The 18,747-nt window shown below is 40.6% G+C and overlaps 1 protein-coding gene across 2 annotated transcripts in view; it reads right to left on the bottom strand.

Annotated features, from left to right (window-relative positions):
* LOC127946376 (zinc finger homeobox protein 4) overlaps positions 1 to 18,747 on the bottom strand; it is a 73,008-nt gene that overhangs the window by 23,474 nt on the left and 30,787 nt on the right. For both annotated transcript variants that reach the window (XM_052542914.1, XM_052542915.1), the window contains exon 4: positions 14,358 to 14,589. In XM_052542914.1, coding sequence (XP_052398874.1) covers positions 14,358 to 14,589 — 232 coding nt within the window. The remainder of the gene's footprint in view (positions 1 to 14,357; positions 14,590 to 18,747) is intronic.

The following is an 18,747-nucleotide window of genomic DNA, read 5'->3' as shown; positions in this document are numbered from 1 at the left end:
AGATCTTTGCTTCCCTCAATGTCGAGTCAGTAAACACAATTGTCAGGCACATATTATGACAACAGCAATTACACAGAGGTGCATGACACTATTATTGCCATTTGCCAGAGAGTGATTATGCTAATAGAGAGATGTATAGCAGGTGGCATGCATCCTGGCAGCTGCCAGCCAGAAACGCACACACACGTAGAGGCCACCCCTTACACACGCTCTCGCTGCTGCCCGTCTTTCTAACAGTGTGAACAATGCCTTACAACCAGTCGGTCCCAAGATATGTAATTAGGCCTCGCTTTGATTTAACACTTCCTTATCACATCAAAGCCACTGGAATTAATACTGAAAGAGAGGGAGAAAGAGACAAAAAGAGAGAGAGAACAAGGGAGAATAAAGGGAATTATGAAAGCCAGTTTCAGCCTCAGAGAAGAAAAAAAAACATGCACAGGTAATTGTGGGATAAAGTTTAAATAAGAAATAACATTCGCAATTCTGAGAAATGTTAAACATACAATGAAACTGTGAACTACAAAGTAACAATTATGATAAAAAAAGTCACAACTGTGAAACATTGAGACATATTGTGAGATATAGTCAATATATAAACACAAATTGTAAGATATTAAGACAGACTGAGCGATATCAATTTAAATTGTTAGATATAAAGTCAAATTGCAAGATATCAAGTCTGATTGAGAGATATAAATGCAAACCGTTAGATTTAAATTCAAATCACAAGATATAAAGCAATTTTGCGAGACATTTACATTGTGAGATTTCAAGTCACAATTATGAGGAAGAAGTCAGAGTTGTAAGAAACTAAGACATATTATTTTTACTCTGAGGTTAAAACGGACTTCCCTAGGGAACAGATCTGCTTAGATGTTAACAAGAAGTAGAAGAGTGGCCTTGTATAAAAACAGGTATATCAATCAATCTTTTATTAGCGACTCAAGGTCCAAAAAAAACACACACACACACAAAAACCAAGACAATCGGACAACAAATAAAACCCACAGCATCTACCACACACAATAAAAAGTTACCAAATGCAACATGTATACACAGCACGGTTCTGTTTTTGTTTCTCTTCTCTAAAATCTTGAAAGCTTTTTACAATAGTTGCACTGTATATACAGTTTTCAGATATGAGAGTACACTTAGCGGGTGTTGAAGTGTGTGTGTTTAGCAGGCTTCTGCATAACAGAGCGCTGTGGCTCTAGTAGCCCTGTGTGTTTTTAATTCCTTCAGCCGGGTTATTGAAACGGAATCCCACCCGCTCTGCCGGCATACTCTGGCGAGGGGGAAGCCCCTCTCCTCATCCCTGCATGGATCCTGCCTCTACATGAAAGCCCCGGAGATCCCCGCCAACAAAAATCAATGTATGGATGTTCAGAGCAGTTTTCAAGGTTTTGTAAGACAAATCTTCGGAGCATGAGCTGGTTTAGTGCTATCGAGCCGAGCTTCGATCAGCCTGCCCCGGTGAATAAAACGAGAGGGCCTTGCTCACTTTACCAGCCTGTGAAATGAAGACAGGGTGCCAGCCGGCCAGCCACTTCCCTTAAAGGAATGTAACCTGAGTAACTCCCCCTCCACAAATAACCTCCCTTAATCTAATGTCAGATGCCGCCTCCAAAAGCCGATCCCAGATCAGGATACAGCATGGCATGGGAGTTATCGCTTGCTAGGGGCTGAATCCTCACAGAGCCCTTTGTATCTAGTGCACATTCTTCCCCTAATTAGAAGAGATGGGTGATTATACCTTTAAAAGGAGGCTACTGTTTGCAATTGTCAATTGAGGCAGGAAGTCAGTTGTCACACGGCTTGCTTGATGAGCAAATAAATTAGATTAATAATGAGCACCCATGTAACATTTTATAACCTGAGGTAAAAAGAAAAACAAGTTAAAGCAAAATTATACTGACAAACAGTTATTAAAATAATACAACATGACATACTCCATAAGGGCTTCTCTTAGTGGCTTTGTTGACAAATCTACAGGGAAGACATTGCATTTTTTTTTTTCCTATCATTTTTAGGTAATTAGGTTATAAGTGCTTTTGAGGAAGTTAAACATCAGTTTTTATGTTTAATGTCTCAATGTTATGGTCTTGCAAGTAACCTAGTAAAGATTGCATATTGAGAATTGGGAAGGCAGAAAAACTCTATTCCAGCAGCCAACGTCTAAAACAGTTTTGGGAAATTTCTTTGCTTTGTGGAGTTTACAAAGTGGTTTTCATTGAGAATCACAAATAAACGAAAAGGCAGACTGGTTTAAGAGTTGCGCATGTGTGGTGTTGGGTAAAGGAAGGCATCGTTAGCTGACAGGTTTCAATTTCACATCCGCGATTATCTCATCCCCAATTCCACGCATGCCAAAATCTATAAAACCTCATCCAGTGACTCCATACAAACTATTTCTCTCCAATAGCCTCAACACACACACACACACACACACACACACATGCTTCCCAAGGAGCGCCATCTCTCCAAGCTTAAATAGCAGAAAATTGCTCTGCTTTTCCGTGGTCTACCTCCTCATTCCTATCAGCCCAAGTGGGAACAAAAGGCTCGAATTCACTGGCGTGTGAGACCTGCTGATGGGCCGGGAGATGGGTTGCAGTTTTGTGTTGTTGATGCCCTGCTGACGGACAAGCCGGATGATGGAAAACAGGGATTTGGGAGCCAACCAAGTCGCCATTTTGTCCCCAACGCACAAATCAGAGACACCGAACTTGCACCCACAGAGGCTATTAAGCTCAAAATAACATGTGAGGCAGGAAACAATGCTTGATTTCATTATGGAAAACAGAAAAATTGTTATAAATGTCTTGGTGTAAAATATCGGGGTTTAGGCCCAGGCCAAAGACAAGACGACTAATCTAAGAGGAATTGCTTCAGTGACAGCAAAAGGGCCTTGTGTCATTTTACAGTGATGGCAGAGAAAGAACAGGCCTCTCTTAGCCTCTTTTTCTTTCAATCTTCCTCCCGTTTTTTGCAGGAGAGTTATTATAGGATGATAAAAGCAACAACAATGTTGTGACATGAAAACGTTAGCATTAGGGTGGAAGAATGGAAGATGAAAGAATGTTCTTGGGAATTGATGATTGCTCACAAGGCCCTGATTTCAGCCTTTAATCTCATAGCACACTCAAATTTCCCTCTATATGCTGCTGGTTTTGGCAGCAGAAAGAGAGGGGAGCCAAAAACAGTGAGGTTAGAGAGAAATTAAAGGTGTATTATATACTAGTAATGGTATACATTCGGCTGTAATACACAGGGGAAGTCGTGGCCTAATGGTTAGAGGGTTGGACTCCCAATCGAAGGGTTGTGGGTTCTAGCCTCGGGCCGGACGGAATTGTGGGTGGGCGGAGTGCATGTACAGTTCTCTCTCCACCTTCAATACCACGACTTAGGTGCCCTTGAGCAAGGCATCGAACCCCCAACTGCTCCCCGGGCGCCGCAGCATAAATGGCTGCCCACTGCTCCGGGTGTGTGCTCACAGTGTGTGTGTGTGTGTGTGTGTTCACTGCTCTGTGTGTGTGCATTTCGGATGGGTTAAATGCAGAGCACAAATTCTGAGTATGGGTCACCATACTTGGCTGAATGTCACTTCACACACTAGCGGTGGTAAACCACTGGCTGTAAAATATATTCAGTTGCAATTTACATTCAGCTTTATCACAAGCTCTGCTGCAGTACATATACATCATTCATCATATATTAAGATTGGAATCATAGTATATATTGCGGATGCACAGTATATCAGTTAAATGTGTGTTTTTTTGTTTTGTTTTTTTGTAAGGGCTGATGTTGGATATTTAATTGTGCTTGTTCAATACCCATAATTAAGATTTTATTTTAAACACTAATATTTTATTATTTAAAAAAGTAAAAGGATAATTTAAAATCTGTTCAATTTAATCCTTAGCAAATATCAAAATATTTGTATATTTTGTATTGTCTGAATACACTTTCAAAAATGTATGTTAGTATGGTAATATATTTAGACAAAATAGCAATGCATTTTAATTTGAATTAAATCATTTTTCATTTAAATGTATCAGTTACTGCCATGACAATCTATATTTCTATATAGATATTTCTATAACTCCTGGAATTCTAAAATATATATATAAAAAAAAATCTAAATATTAATAATACAACTAATATTTTATATTTTTATATAATGATATATTTGTGTTGTGATGCCGCTGGCAATACTCAGCCCATTTTCATCTTTCTCTAACAGAAAATCATGAAGTGGACGGTTCTCGGTGTGTGCTTTGTAAACAATGCACTCTATTTTTATAAATTGGGCCCCTTTTATTAAGCATGAATTCCTCCGATGCCCATGTTATTCATAACAAGGCCTGGGCTGATGAAGATTGGCCTGTTAAGAACCTCCAGAAGCAATTAAAGTGACAAGGAGGCAAGGCCCTGATGTGTACATTTGCTATGACCAGCGCTCTCCAAAGTGAATGCCCTTATTAAGAGCCACTACTCACCTCTACAGCCTGCCATGATGAGACAGAGAGAGAGGGAAAGAAGAACAACATGTCAGAGGCAAACGCCTGGAGAAATACCTATTCCCGGAGTGAGGGCGATTTGGTAATGAACCTTTCAATTCACTCCTGGGGTAATACATTCTGACTAGTGCATTAATTACTCGATAACATCTCATCAAAATGCAAATGCAGCACTTGACCCACAAGAGTGTCTCATTGGCTCTGCGCTCGCTGGAGTTTCTGCACAAATCGTCTGTTTTCCTTTATCAAACAGAGCAATGGTGTCGTATCGGGGGGGCAGGATTGCTCACTTCCCGCCGTGTATGTGATCGGTCACACAGGCCCGACGACCCCCCGTCCCCTCACAGGCAGACAGGACTGTGGCCGCTTACTGACATTCTTAATTGCAGCACTTGAAGACAGTGTGCCGCTCAGATGGAATATTTCCCCTCTGCCTGGCCATGATCTGACAAGCTTGAGACAACGCCTTAATGGCTTTTCCAGAAAGGGTGGGGCAAGAGGAGGAAGAATGAAACATGGAGGAAATGAGGAACATGGTCAGAATCTTTTAAAGACCAAACTTTTCATGCTGATTATCGTCCTCAATGGCTTATTAGAATAACTTCATATCATCATAAATTGTTATAGCTAACCAAAAGCAGCCCTCAAAAAACTAACAAAAAACCCTGAAACCAACTAGCCAATCATAGTTCAGGGCTGTGATGTAAACATGTTATTAGCTATTCAATGCCATATGTGCCACGCAAACTTCCTGTTTCAATAGGAAATACCTTATTAAAGGATGTCGCTGAGCGATTTCATGGGTCCTTCCAGGCAGTTTGCTTCTTGAACATGGCCAGGGGTTCCAAGAGATGTCATTCTATCAACAGGGCTGGATTACAAGCTTCAGCTGTTAGATGATCCTTTCACGAAGGAATGTCTGACAGTCTCACGCCACATCAATCCACCCATTTCCTCATCTCTCCATCTCCTTTCTCGCTCGATCACCTGATTCCTTGTTCATTCAAAATGATGACTAATTAAGTCATAAGCAAATCGTTTCTGGGAAGAATGGTGAGATTCTAAGAGCGGATCTGTAGCTGTAAGCAGTGGCAGTGGAGAGGAAACCCTGATGAAGTGACTGTATTGTGTCGATCTCTAGAGCAGGTCATGAATAAGCGAGCTGACAGAGGCATTAGGTGTATTATAGCAGAGAGAATCAGTGTGTACGGTATGTGACATTATCAGAAACACAAGCATGTGAGAAAGAGAGAAAGAGTTAAAAATGACTTTCTGTGGCACAGATAGGTTTGGAGGTGTCTGTGCTGTCCTACTTCGCCATACAGGGATCTGGATCGCTAAACGCTACGTATTGTCACTTCTACGAGTCTAAGAGTATGTATGGCATTAAACTCCCTTTAGAAATAATAGCTGCTTTTCCTACTTAAAAGTAAACTCCACCATTGATATGTTTTTTTGACAGGTGCGTGCATAAAGTTCATATACTGTAAAACATAATGGGGAACACACACACTCATACACACCTGCCCTGGATGCCCCCCTTCAGACGAACAAATTAACTGAAAATCCGGTTCGACTGCAGAGTGGAGCACTCTACTTAAACAAGCCCACTGTCTTCTGATTAAGGAAAAAAGCCTTTGCCCTAGAGAGTGAAATTTCATAAAATACTAGTGCCTGTGCTTGATGAATCATGTCTCTTTAATGCAGTGCAGTATGATGGAAGAGAGAGATACGGGCGAGGAATCATCAACCGCTGCTCCGGCTCCCTCTGATAACACCCCATCTGCAGATTGCCTTGATCAGATTCGCGTTTTATTTAAAACAGGACCAATCCTGAGGCCCGACTCCTTTTAATTTGCATATATTAACAGGGTTCAAATGCAGCAATAGCTAGGAGCACTTCCCAGTCAACTTCCCAATCTGCCTGCATAATGGCAGCCTATTAAATAGAGTTACTCATCAGTGCAGGAAGCAGACATGAGGAAAAAAAAAAGGAGGATAAAACAGGCTAATGTGAGCATTTCATTTATAAAAAAAAAAGAAAAAATTGATTGAAACGGACGTTTGAATATTCCTGTTGTGTTGCTGTGAACATATTAAGAAATAACATTCAAGACAACATGAAAAAAATACAGGCTATTTACATTCTTAATAAATAATATTTCACTTAATTCATTGTCTAAAAAAAACAAAAATTGTTTCTTCACCTTTTATTTTCCCCCCAATGTAACCAAAGCTATGAAAGAAGTAGAAACAAAAATAATATTAACCAAGAATACCACCAACAACCAATAAAATCACAGCCTAACTCCATCCATAACTCACAACATTTCCCTCCTGAATGTTCAGGGAATGTGTCACATTCCAGGAGTTAAATGCATTGTGAATAGCGTTTCATGTTGTCCTTAAGTCCTTCCCTTGGTCCAGAAGGGACTCTGTCTAACATGCGGTGGTCAGTCGTAGTAAGAGAACATGATGACAGCATTAAGTATAAATTCCCAGCTGCATTATAACTGGCCCTGGCTGATGCTGGCTAAATCTGCAAAGCTTTCTATGGTTAGCCACGATTAGGGACTGCTATGGATAATCAATACCAGCTATCAATTCCATACTTTGTTGTGATGGATGAGGTTAGATGGGGAAAAGGACAGGGGGAAACAAGGAAAGCAGTCTCTATCAGAGAAAGAGACAGGGAGCAGAGGAGAGAGAGAAGATTATAAACAAACCAATGCACCATCTTCGCTGAACCCAAGAGACTGAAAATGAATCTGTTAATAAAACAGTGAGTGTAAGTATATATGCGTGTGTGTGTGTGTGTGTAACACACACACACACACACACACACATTAGATAATGCATTAGGTACCATGACCTAAAAATGAACAACATTATTTACTGCATTTATTAATCTAGGTTCATTTAAAAGTAAAACATGTTCAGAGTTAATAAATATTTGTTCATCATACAGTCATTATAATTTTTTATGAAATTAATGTTGTATAGTGAATTTATATTAGAAAAGGTCTAAAGAAAATTACTGATGAATTCTAAAAATAACATTAACCAAAAATAAATGCTGTATTATTCATTATTTTTCATTATTACATATAATACAATTTAAAAGTTTGTCGTCAGTAACATTTATTTTTTCCATAATGCTACAAAAGATTTGCATTTAAAACAAACCCTGTTCTACTAAATGTTTGACTGATCAAAGAATCCTGACAAAAATATATCGCTGCTTCAACAAAAATATTAAGCTGTGCAACCGTTTTCAACATTGAATCTTTTTTTTCAGCACCAAAACAGCATTTTAGATTGACGTGTGAAGAATCATCTGACACTGAAGACTGGAGTTATGGCTGCTAAAAATTCAGCATTACCATCCCTTGAATAAATTACATTTTGAAATATATTATAATAGAAAGCTGTTTTTAATTATTTAAAAATATCACAGATTTCACTGTATTTTAAATGCAGACTTATCAAAATGTCTAATAATTTAGACAAAATTAAAGAGTGTACTGTATCTTTTTTTACACCCATCTCTCATACAAATTTATCTCAAATGAATGAATAAGTGAAAGCACGTAAGGTCAAAGAGACATCAAGAGATGGAGGAGGAGGAGGAGGGGACAGAGAGAGAGAAAGATATGGCTGATGGTTGGAGTCAGGACTAATTACTTGCAGGCAAGATGCAGTGGGGAGGACGGGGTCACTAACTTTACCCTGACACCTGGACGCCTCAGTCATCAATGGCCTGCCATCTAATCAGAAGTGAAGGGATTCAGGGCCCAGCGCTCTGGCGGAGATGATAGCTAATGACAAGGGTGGTGGACGCGCAGCCACACAAGTCACACTATTGCAGTCTCATCACGAGTGTAACCCACTGGAAGTATCTGTGTGTGAGAGATCCATCCGTATTATCACACATTAATAATAACACTAGTCTGCTGTTGTACTGCTTGAGGCAATTAGTTAATTGCTGCTTTATCAGAGCTCTGTGCTGGCTGTCTTTGTGACGTCCTCCAAGCTTTGACAATGGCTTGTTTCCCTTAATGCCCTGTGACAGAGAGCATTGTACTATCTCCTATGGTTAGTGTCAGTGGAGTCACCACGCAATCAGGAAGCCGCAGACAATTTTCCTCCCCCAGTTTGAATTAATGTTAATTTCGTTAACGAAATTTAACAAAAAACGTTAACTGATAAGCTTTTTCACATGACTAAGACGAGATGAAGATGAGACGACAATAAGTTCAATAAATGATAACTGTGACTATATCAACATGCAATTTGGTTGACGAAATAAAACGAAACTAAAATTTATAAAAAAAATAAAAAAAAGAGACAAAAATGTAATTGCGGACTGTTCTACACGCCTCTACTACATGAGCTTTCATGAGTCCGGTTGCCAGATATCGAAAGTTCAAATCCCTGAATAAGAGTTTTGCTGTTACAGGCATACGTTTTCTGCCCGGTGTTTTGTTTATTTTAAGCAATCTGGCAACCATTTCCTAGCTCTTTAATGCGGAAGTGCCGCCGCCGATGATCTGAAGACACAGATAAACAAGCTAGAATTTAGTGAACAAAATGAAAGCTTCATTCAGCGGATCCGTGTTCTGTCTAAAACTAGACTAAAACTAAATAGGATAAGGTTGACTAGATGTGATAAAAACTAACAAGGACATTTAATATGGGACTAAAACTAAGACTAAAATTAAAAATAGCTTACAAAATGAACACTAGTTTGAACTAAGAACAGATCAAGTCTCTGTAGGCTGTCAGCTAACACCTTTAGTGGCTATGTGTACTGTACATTTACTAAAACACGGCCTCTTTAGTCGCTTGCACACTATGCAGGGCTTATTAGCATTGTTCGGCAAGAACAAAAGAGGGCCTACTTTTTAAAGCATATGAAAATCGAAACTGGCATGCTTTCATAAAGATATCACATTCCTGGATGTTTACTACCTGTCACAGACACTAACGAAATAAAAACGTCCTTATGGTGTGAAATAATACATTAGTATGCAAAGAACACGTCCCTCTGACTTTAAATAAGCGCAATTGTTTAAAGGCAGGTATGTTAATGCAAATAATCAGTGCAATTTCTGCTCATTTTAACTGTCAGTGGCCACAACAGCCTGTGAAAACATAAGGTAGCAATTTAGCTTTTGTATCACTTGTTGAACCTTGTTGAAAGAAAAACAACCGGCTACGCTGGTCCTAAAACATGTCTTTTAAAAAGCACTAACTGGCTATTTTCGAAAATAATTTTGGGACTTTCTGCAGACAGAAACCGCAGAATAATTATGATAGCACTGGACGGAATTATTCCGAAATGACTCAATCTTGAGTGCCTGCCATCTGAAAAATGGTTTTGAGCTTTTCTGGTAAAATCACTGCTCTTTGCAAAAATAATAACACACATATGCATAACTGAATTAATATGATATGAAAAAAAAACAGATTTGACCATTGAGTATTGTCTCCATTTAATGATACAGCAATACAAAATCGGGGTCGGGGCTATGGATCTCCTGAGACAATTTATGTCCATCAACAAAAAGCCTCTCTTGGTGAAGATCGTGTTTCACGAGGGATGGCCTATTTTCTGTTACTGAATAAATGACTTTAACAGCAAAAACTTGGTAATTTTTATAAACATGACTGATAATCTTATTGACCTACTGTCGTCCTATCTTTCTGGGGATTTATTTTTTATTTTTTTTATAAAACTTTCCTCAGGTACGATAGCAGGAGAGTGAAAAAACACCGCAGGCTTGTGATCCTGCAGCCTGGCCCTTCTCGTCTAATCACAGTGGAATGTGGCCGCCTCTGCGCCTCCTGCTTTGTGTAAGGAATCAAAGGCAAAATGGATGGCCTTGCATTAGCACATCACCCGTGGCTAACAGAATGATGAGACCGATTTGGCTGTATGTCATATCTTTCACTTCACTGCTTTCCCATTTCAGTTTATGTAATGGCTACAAATTATGGCCACAAACCCTGGAAACACTGTCTAGGGATGTGATCTCGAAAAGTAACTGTTATAATTGCTTGTGTGCCCTCAAAGTAGAAAAAAAAAAACAACAACCTAAAACTTTAAAATATCTAGTCATGGCGCTGAAATGCGGGTGGATGAGAATGCGACCACAGGGAAAACAAAGAGCAGCTTTGAGGATAGCATTCAGAGTGTAAGCGAACAAAGCGCGCAGTCCTCTTCATATACACGCTTGCGTCAGGCTAAAACTAAACGCGTCTTTCTTTCTTTCTCTTTTTACGCCAATCTATACCAGAAGGAAACAGAGAGCATGTCCATTAGTGCATGTTGTTGGCCTACAGCTGTCATGAAAATGGTTCTCACTGCATTGGTGGTAATTTGGCCCTGGTTGCAAACCTCCCGAAGCATTATCACTCAGAAGAAACAAAAGAGTGGAACATGCGGGGCTCTCTCAGCTCCCATCCGGCAGCAGCATTTAAAGAAGTGTTCATCTCCAAAGTCAGCTAGGCCTTTTGTTTAAGCCCCTGCCAGACAAAGGTCTCCTCTTCTTGCCTAGGTTTAATACACATGGAAGGAGGGGGGTAAGTGTGGCGGGGGAGACTCTCAGAAATAATTACCTCCATAAGATCCCATCTCCTCTCCGAGAGCCACGACAAAATAGAGAAGCAACCCAAGGATGCAAAAAAGCCCTTTATGCATCAACAAGCCCATCAGGCGTTTTACAGACCAAGCTACAAGGCAGAGAAATAGGTCCCACTCCACACGCATACAATTATGGTGCTTTGTTCTTTTCTTTCTTTAAGGTCTAAAATGCAAGCGAACACACATAGAACCGTGCAAAGACAATGTTGCTGTGATTTACCCTTTTCATCACAAATATGAACGTGTTAAATATTTATATAGAAATATCGTGCATTATAACACAATGGATAAAATATTAATACAAATGGCCTCATTTAAGCTATCGATTTGGCTTTTTGAGAAGATTCCAAGCTGTAGCTATTCCAGAAAGGCAATAATCTGTGTAAATATGATTTAGAAACTAATAAACAAAACCCTGTCACGTTTTTTTACTTTCTTACTTATCGCACATCTGTGTAAAATATGAGTTTGCAGGGGCCGCGTATATGCTGTGGCTCAGATCGCTGTGATTTACAAATGAGGGGCGCCACTTCAAAAACATGCTTAACCACACAACCCCACTGCCTTTCCAAATTCTCAGCTTCATGATGTTTACCTTGTGTAAATGATGAGCCTTCTGGGTCCCGAGTGCAGGGAATTAGAGTCGCCCTGGGAGACTTGGCAGTCTGATTCTCAGGGAGGATGGGCTCATATAGTCTCTCTAGGAGGGTATATTACTGTTAGTGCACTGTGAGAGATCTACCATACTTGGTCTCGTTTGGCTAATTTAGCACATTGGGCCTGTAGAGGTCAGATTCATTATCACGCTCCGCAGCAATCGTGCTGCTAAGACTGAAATATATAACGACTTGTCTTCCTGACATACGCAACACAAGTCTAAACTGTGTGCAAGGCCATGTTTTAATGCTCTGCGTTAAGCAACAAAAACAACGCTGGCAAATTTTTGTAGCACAAACCCTTTTCGCCATGCTTTTGTAGTCTATTTAAATAATAATAAGTATGTGGGAAATATAGACCTTGTGATACAGCATTGATGTAGTTTGCTGAGTGTGGCTTTTGGCACTAATGCATTTCTCCTTTATTTAACCACCGTAAGCGCCACAAAATCTCCCCTTAATTACATCTTAAAAATGGCATCAAACTTGTTTAACGAAATCCATTCACATGTACATGAAGTCAATGGCATTCTAACCTTTATTCCCAAATGGTTTTATAATTATTTGGCGAGTTTCCAAGGAGCTGCTTTTAAAAGAAAGATACAGGTCAGCAGTTAAATAAATCTTTTTTTTTTCCTTCTCTCTCTCTCTCTACCTCTCTCTCTCTCTCTCTCTCTGTGAAACTGACTAATGACCAGAAAATGCTAAACTAAGGAGTTATACCCACAAAAATCTACCGCCCCCCTTTAACATAGAGCTGTAATTCAGGGCTGAAATGTTGCTTACTCCAGGACCTTTCTCTAGACCAAAGACACAAATTATTACCAACACATACACACAGGCACCCGGGCCGGTTCCTGAGAACGCAGTGGGCACTGTGTCACGAGGAGGGTAGACTCCCCCCCGTCCTGCCACTTTATCTTCCCCTCACTCCTGCGCTGGCATCTGGATAACTTTTTATTTATTTATTTACTGCTTACACTTGCCATTTGGAACAATTAACAAAAATAAGTTGCGATTTATCTGGTGCCAGCGATGCATTTCCCTTAACCTCGCCTGTGTTAGGCCTGTTTGAAAGCACTTCAAACATTAGCGTTACTGGGTTAAACTACCTGAATAATCTCTCTCCTACTAAGATCTGGAGCTGTAAAAAAAAGTTCAACGGCACCCGCTAACTCTCCCTACACTCTGCACTCGAGGCTCAAACCTATTAAACCTAGTCGCTCTTTAACTGAATCAAGTGTAGTTGTGTATAATCAAAACATTAGCTGCTCTAGAGTCCGCCTAGAGCACCAAAAAACAACGACAACGGGTTTATCTTTTTCATAATGTACTCTGTCTGCAGTCCGCCCACCTTGTCTCCTTGGTCTGACGTTCACACAAGTTAAAAAATAAATAAAACTGTGGTCATTAAATGGCAAGCATAAATTCTGAATGAGTCTGTTAGTTTGTACACATTTGCGCCGTTCTGAAGGACCGGGGTAAATATAAAAGCCATGAGCTATAGCTGGGAACACTAGGAGGGAAAGGTGAGACTTGGGAATAACTTTTGAATTTGAATATGCTGTGGAGAAATACACATGATACAGTGTTTACTAGCAGCTGTCCAAAAATAAAGCAATTCTGGTACTTTAAGCACAAATAATGGCAACATCAATATATTCACATGGAAAGACAGAAGGATAGAGAAGTGAGACTATCTCTGTGTGTGTGTGTGTGTGTGTGTGTGCAACAGAGGTAGGTTGTCTTTTTAAAAGCAAAATAATGATTTATCTAACTAGTCATTTGGTGCACCCAGACTCCGAAGCACCTTTGATCCAGATATAATTAATGCCAAATGTAAAACACACTCGTTTATTTCCAATAAGGGTAGTTTTGGAGCTGAAGTTTCACATATGGTTCTCCGTTCAATCCCATCTGGTTCTGGAGTTCATATATAAACAGGACACTTTGGGGAACAGAGATTAATTCAGCTTTGGAATGCCATTGAAAACGTGTTAGTCGTTTCCCTCGGCCAGGTCAGGCAAAGCGAAAATAAGTTAAGCGTTCATTTGGTCGTGCGGCATTAACGTGGGCATTATTATACATCGGACCTTGACTCGCTCTGATGTTTTAAATACAGGTCCCTCTCAAATAAAACTATTAATCTTTTTTTTTTTTTTTTGTGCGTCTCTGAATGTTTTACAGTCCTGTTACACTTATTAGCTTCTGGCAGCTCCAAAGATTTCAAATGAAAGCCAAGTCGCTTTGGTCATGAGAAAGGAAATTAAAGCTCACTCCACGGGGAAGAATTTCACTGTGAGATCCTCCCAAGGTAGAGTTTCATAACCTTCTGCATGCCTGCTAAAGATGTCACCGCGTGCAGGGCCGAGTGCGGTACTGATATAAAAAGACGGTCCGTAATGGGAACAACATGTTCATTTTAGGGAGATTAGGCAGCTGGCATGTTTTACATCGGAAGAAGAGGTGCGCCAGGTTTGGGTTTGAGGGAGGAGGTATGCGGCATGGGAGTGGGCTAAATGGTGCACTCACCCGATTCGTTCGGAGGGCAGTCCTTGACGAAGAAAATATCAGCGAGGTTGTCCTCGTCTGGAGGAAAGCCCTGCTGGTGCAGCTGCAGCTTGCGGAGGCCTTCGCTCTGCTGGTGCTTGACGGACTGGAGGTGCTGCAGCAGGTTCAGCTTGGCTCGGCTGGAGTAGTCGCACAACGCGCAGTAGTAGTAGCAGGACTCCGAGTTACACGCACTCTCTTGTTTTTGCAAGTGCTGCAGGAGGGGAGGAGGTGCGAGCATAGATGGAAAGAAAGGGAGAGAGAGAGAGAAGGGGAAAAGTCATTAGGGGCTATACGCTTCACATGAAATTACAGCCGTCGTTTGTTTCACGGGCTGAGACAGCACCTACATGAAACAGATACTTCCTTTCCCCCGTAATAATCTCCCGACATGAAATGCATTCCTTCTAGCTTTGTCCTAAACATAAATACTGATAACAAAGAGAGATTGTCAAGGCCGAGTGCTTTAGAAGGGCTGCCCGATGAGGAAAGACAGACGAGGGAGAGCGAGCGAGCGAGCGAGGTGCAGAGGGAGAGACGAGCCAACGTGTCTCCGCCTGGTATCGCATAATCCGGGACATACGAGTAATTTACCACGACAAAAAGTCCAGCTTAACTTTAAGTCTGGACTGTGCAACTTTAGAAAGGGATAAGGGGGTAAAAAAAGATGGAATCTGGTGAGGGTAATTTACTATCTGTGCAGTGATAAAGATAAGAAAACAAATCTACCAGGACCTGGCTATAAAACTAAGACAGGCCTATGGCTTTATTCGGTAAGAGAGAGGCACCTCAGCTTCCATCCTGCTCATAAAGACCTATGGAGGGCTGTGAAACAGTTTAAACATATACTGACACACACACACACACACACACACAAGTTCAGGTTTATGTAGTCTAAATATTCACATGCTGCTTTGTGTGTGTATAGACAGGCGTATGAGAGGCCTGTGGTGCATTAGTGGATGAGAGTGGAAGCTAAACCCCCGCATGGCCCCTCTCTCTCTTCTCCGCTGACACAAAGACCCCTGTTACTCAGGCCCCACTGTGTATGTGTGTGTGAGAATTGCACAGTGGTTTTACTGCCACCAGGTTATTAATGTTTTGAAGGCAGATTCTAAAATTTTTGAAATGTTTTAAATTTCAATTTGCAAAAATTTGCTAAATTCTATTAATCATATATATATGTATATGTACACACAAAGACACATATGTTGTGACTATGTAAAAAAATGAGATTTATGAATAATAAATAAATGAATAAATAAGCTTTCCAGTGATGGTTTGTTAGGATAGGACAATGTTTGGCCGAAATGCAACTATTTGAAAATCTGGAATCTGAGGGTGAAAAAAAATCTAAATATTGAGAAAATCACCTTTAAATTTGTCCAAATTAAGTCCTTAGCAATGTATATCACTAATGATGATACATTTTTTATATAAATACTGTAGGAAATTTACTTAATATCTTCATGGAACATGATCTTTATTAAAGAAAAATCGATAATTTTGACCCATAGAATGTATTTTTAGCTATTGCTACAAATATACCCGTGCTACTTATGACTGGCTTTGTGGTTCAGGCTCACAAATATATATAAAATATTTTTTTATATATATAATAATAACCGTATATTTATTTCCATCACCCAGCTTTAATATGCACACACACAAATCTTTTTAATTTTTCCTAAAGATTAAGAGGAAATCCTGGCTACTTTCTCATGCCACTATTTATAGCTATTAAACTGCACCTAAATTATTTATTTTATTTGGAGTTCTGGCTTCCAGTGGGTCAGCTGGTACGAATATGGTGAATTGCCTCCTTCCCCCTCTGCCTCTAACAAAACCCAAACTGGAATGGTCTTTTTAGGGACAAGCACTCACGCACGCACACACACACCGAGCTGGTGGGGCTTCCTAAGCTTGTGAGTTCTGACAAGGCTAGACACAGAAGGAGAGAGAAAGTATTTAAAACAGTGCTTTGAAGGAAAAATCCGAACTGTCCAGCTTTGGGCATTGTTCTATTCAGCTCTAATGTGTTTCAAACAGCAGGGCTCCCGCATTCAACCCTGGCTGACAATTATGCACTTTAATTTGGGCTAAAGTTTTGCATTAAAATTGTGCAGTAGTGCACCATGCAAAGCCATAGTAGGCCTCCCCTGCACCATACACATATAAAAAGCCCCTAGTTCTACAAACAGTCCCTCCTCCCTCCCCATTCCCCAGGCAAGCCAAGCATATCAAGTGTGCCTACAGTTCTCCCAGACTAATGAACAATGCGTTAAAACAAAAGGCAGAGTGAGGCTTCTATTATCTGATCTTCCGCTAAAACACAAAACCGGCCCTCTACGAGCCTGAAGGAAGTACTGGCGTGCCCGCAGGTGTGAGCCGGCTAAAAGAAAACCCTTTTGACAAAACAGATTCCTGGACTGTCAGGGATTAGAGTCATGGCACCAGTGGTAACACACATCTTTTCTTTCATAAACTCGGCAGAATTTTCTCACGAGTCTGCAGGGCCACGCTCCGTAAGGGGCTCTCTGCGGCCATTGAAACGTCTTAAGCTTTAATTAAGTTGAAGTTGTCAGAGGAAAGCCTTTTTGGCACCGATTCCGGGTCATTAATTACAGCTATCTTTGTTTCTTTCCAAAGGGAAGCCCTTCAAAGACATGCAGGGCTACTTGTATGAACTGCCTCCCTGTAAACAGACTTGAACCTGGCTCAATTGATGCATAAACCTTTCGAAGGGTCCTGTGACTTTAGGACAACTGCTACATGTAAATGTTAAGACTTGTTCTGTTTGGAAATTAAGAGGAGATTGTGCTCAACCTTTCCCAAAAAAAGAAAAAAAGAATTGAGATCAGGCTAATTCCTCATTCAGAACCAGATGTCTATGGAACCTTTGCATCATAAATTCATCTTAGGTAGTCGTACGGTTAGTGAAACAAAAGACACGATGTTCCATTTAGACTTAAGATGGTTTCTGGGAAAAACAGCAATATAATTTGTTTTCTCTGCATGATGACTAAACCCCATTAGGATGAATAACTATCGCTAATAAACAAGCATTTGCTCAAGGGCTATTGGCTAGCTATTGTCGCATTCATATCCTCATATTGCATTTATATGCATCTAATCCTGAGTTGTAGCCCCTTTTAGCAGCCTCCATCACTAATATTTTCATACTAATATGAAATAGATTTGTGTTGCCTGTGTACGAGGCTGACCGCACATCTTAAATTATTCTGAATCACAATCGCAGCCGAGTATCCATTTATATGGTCCTAATAAAATACAATGCAAACAGACATGCCTTACGTTTAAAGGCTGAAAGACTGCGTAACTCCAGAAAATATTAATTTATTCGCTATCAGCATTCCTGCTTTGTTTGCTCAAGACCTATATTGAACATGAGTATTTTTCTTCCTTCTTTTATAGACCCCTGTGGCACCAGTGCAAGCTGTTCAGAGACTTGAGCCTGGGGTTTCTGATTTATGAGGTTTAAGTTTACCATTTTTAGTACTGCCAGACTCACAAAGCATTATGTACTACCTGCAAAGTTCAAAATGTTCGTGGCATCCCATAACGGATTCTGCCCACCGAAAAGTCAGGATGCTGCTAGCGAAGAAAAGAAGGCCTATTTATTACTAAAATAAATAAATAAAAAAGAATAAGACTTTGGTTTCTCTCACCTCGACTTGGTTTAGCAGAAAGCTGGAGGATAAATTGTGTGGTGGTTCTGTCAAGTGCTAAGACAATCTCTGAAACTGCTCCAAGTGCTGTTGTTGTGGGTGGCGAAGAGGCTATCTATGACAATATAGCGCCGCGCTCTTGCCTTTGATGGGTAATTGTTCCAGATTAGCATTTGGCAAAAAACCAAGAGTCGGAAACCCCACTGGGCCCAATCATTTTAGCTAACTTATCGTTCCCGGGTGCCCCTTGGCATGCCAAAGAGCACATCCAGCCGAACGGGACCCCTGGCACGGGGGACTGAGGAGGAACACCCACCCATTGCTCTCTCTGGGCTCTAATCAGGCATGAGCTGGGCGAATCTAAAGCAAAGACGCCGTCGTACCGTGCTGCCAAAACAATGCAAATCAAAGCACCAGGGACTCCCCATCACCTGTCAAACTAGGCCCCAATTCCCAGGGAGCGTGTTTTTTCGCTAACCTGACGAGACTTATTTATTTATGCTGACTTCAATGATTACAAAACACCTCTCGTTGCCTTCCCCTCTGCCCGTTTGCTGTTGGCAGTAGGAGACTGGTTTCATTTGTACAGCCTGCAGTGACAAAACAGACTCATTAGTGGCATTCAGAATATGGAGAAGGGCTGTCTTAGACTGGATGTTTATTCACTCCGTTCTACTAGGATG

The sequence above is a fragment of the Carassius gibelio genome, chromosome A24 (genome assembly GCF_023724105.1).
Source record: "Carassius gibelio isolate Cgi1373 ecotype wild population from Czech Republic chromosome A24, carGib1.2-hapl.c, whole genome shotgun sequence".
Taxonomy (NCBI): Eukaryota; Metazoa; Chordata; class Actinopteri; order Cypriniformes; family Cyprinidae; genus Carassius; species Carassius gibelio.
Note: the sequence above shows the minus strand (reverse complement) of the source record. Positions and strands in the feature narration are given on the sequence as shown.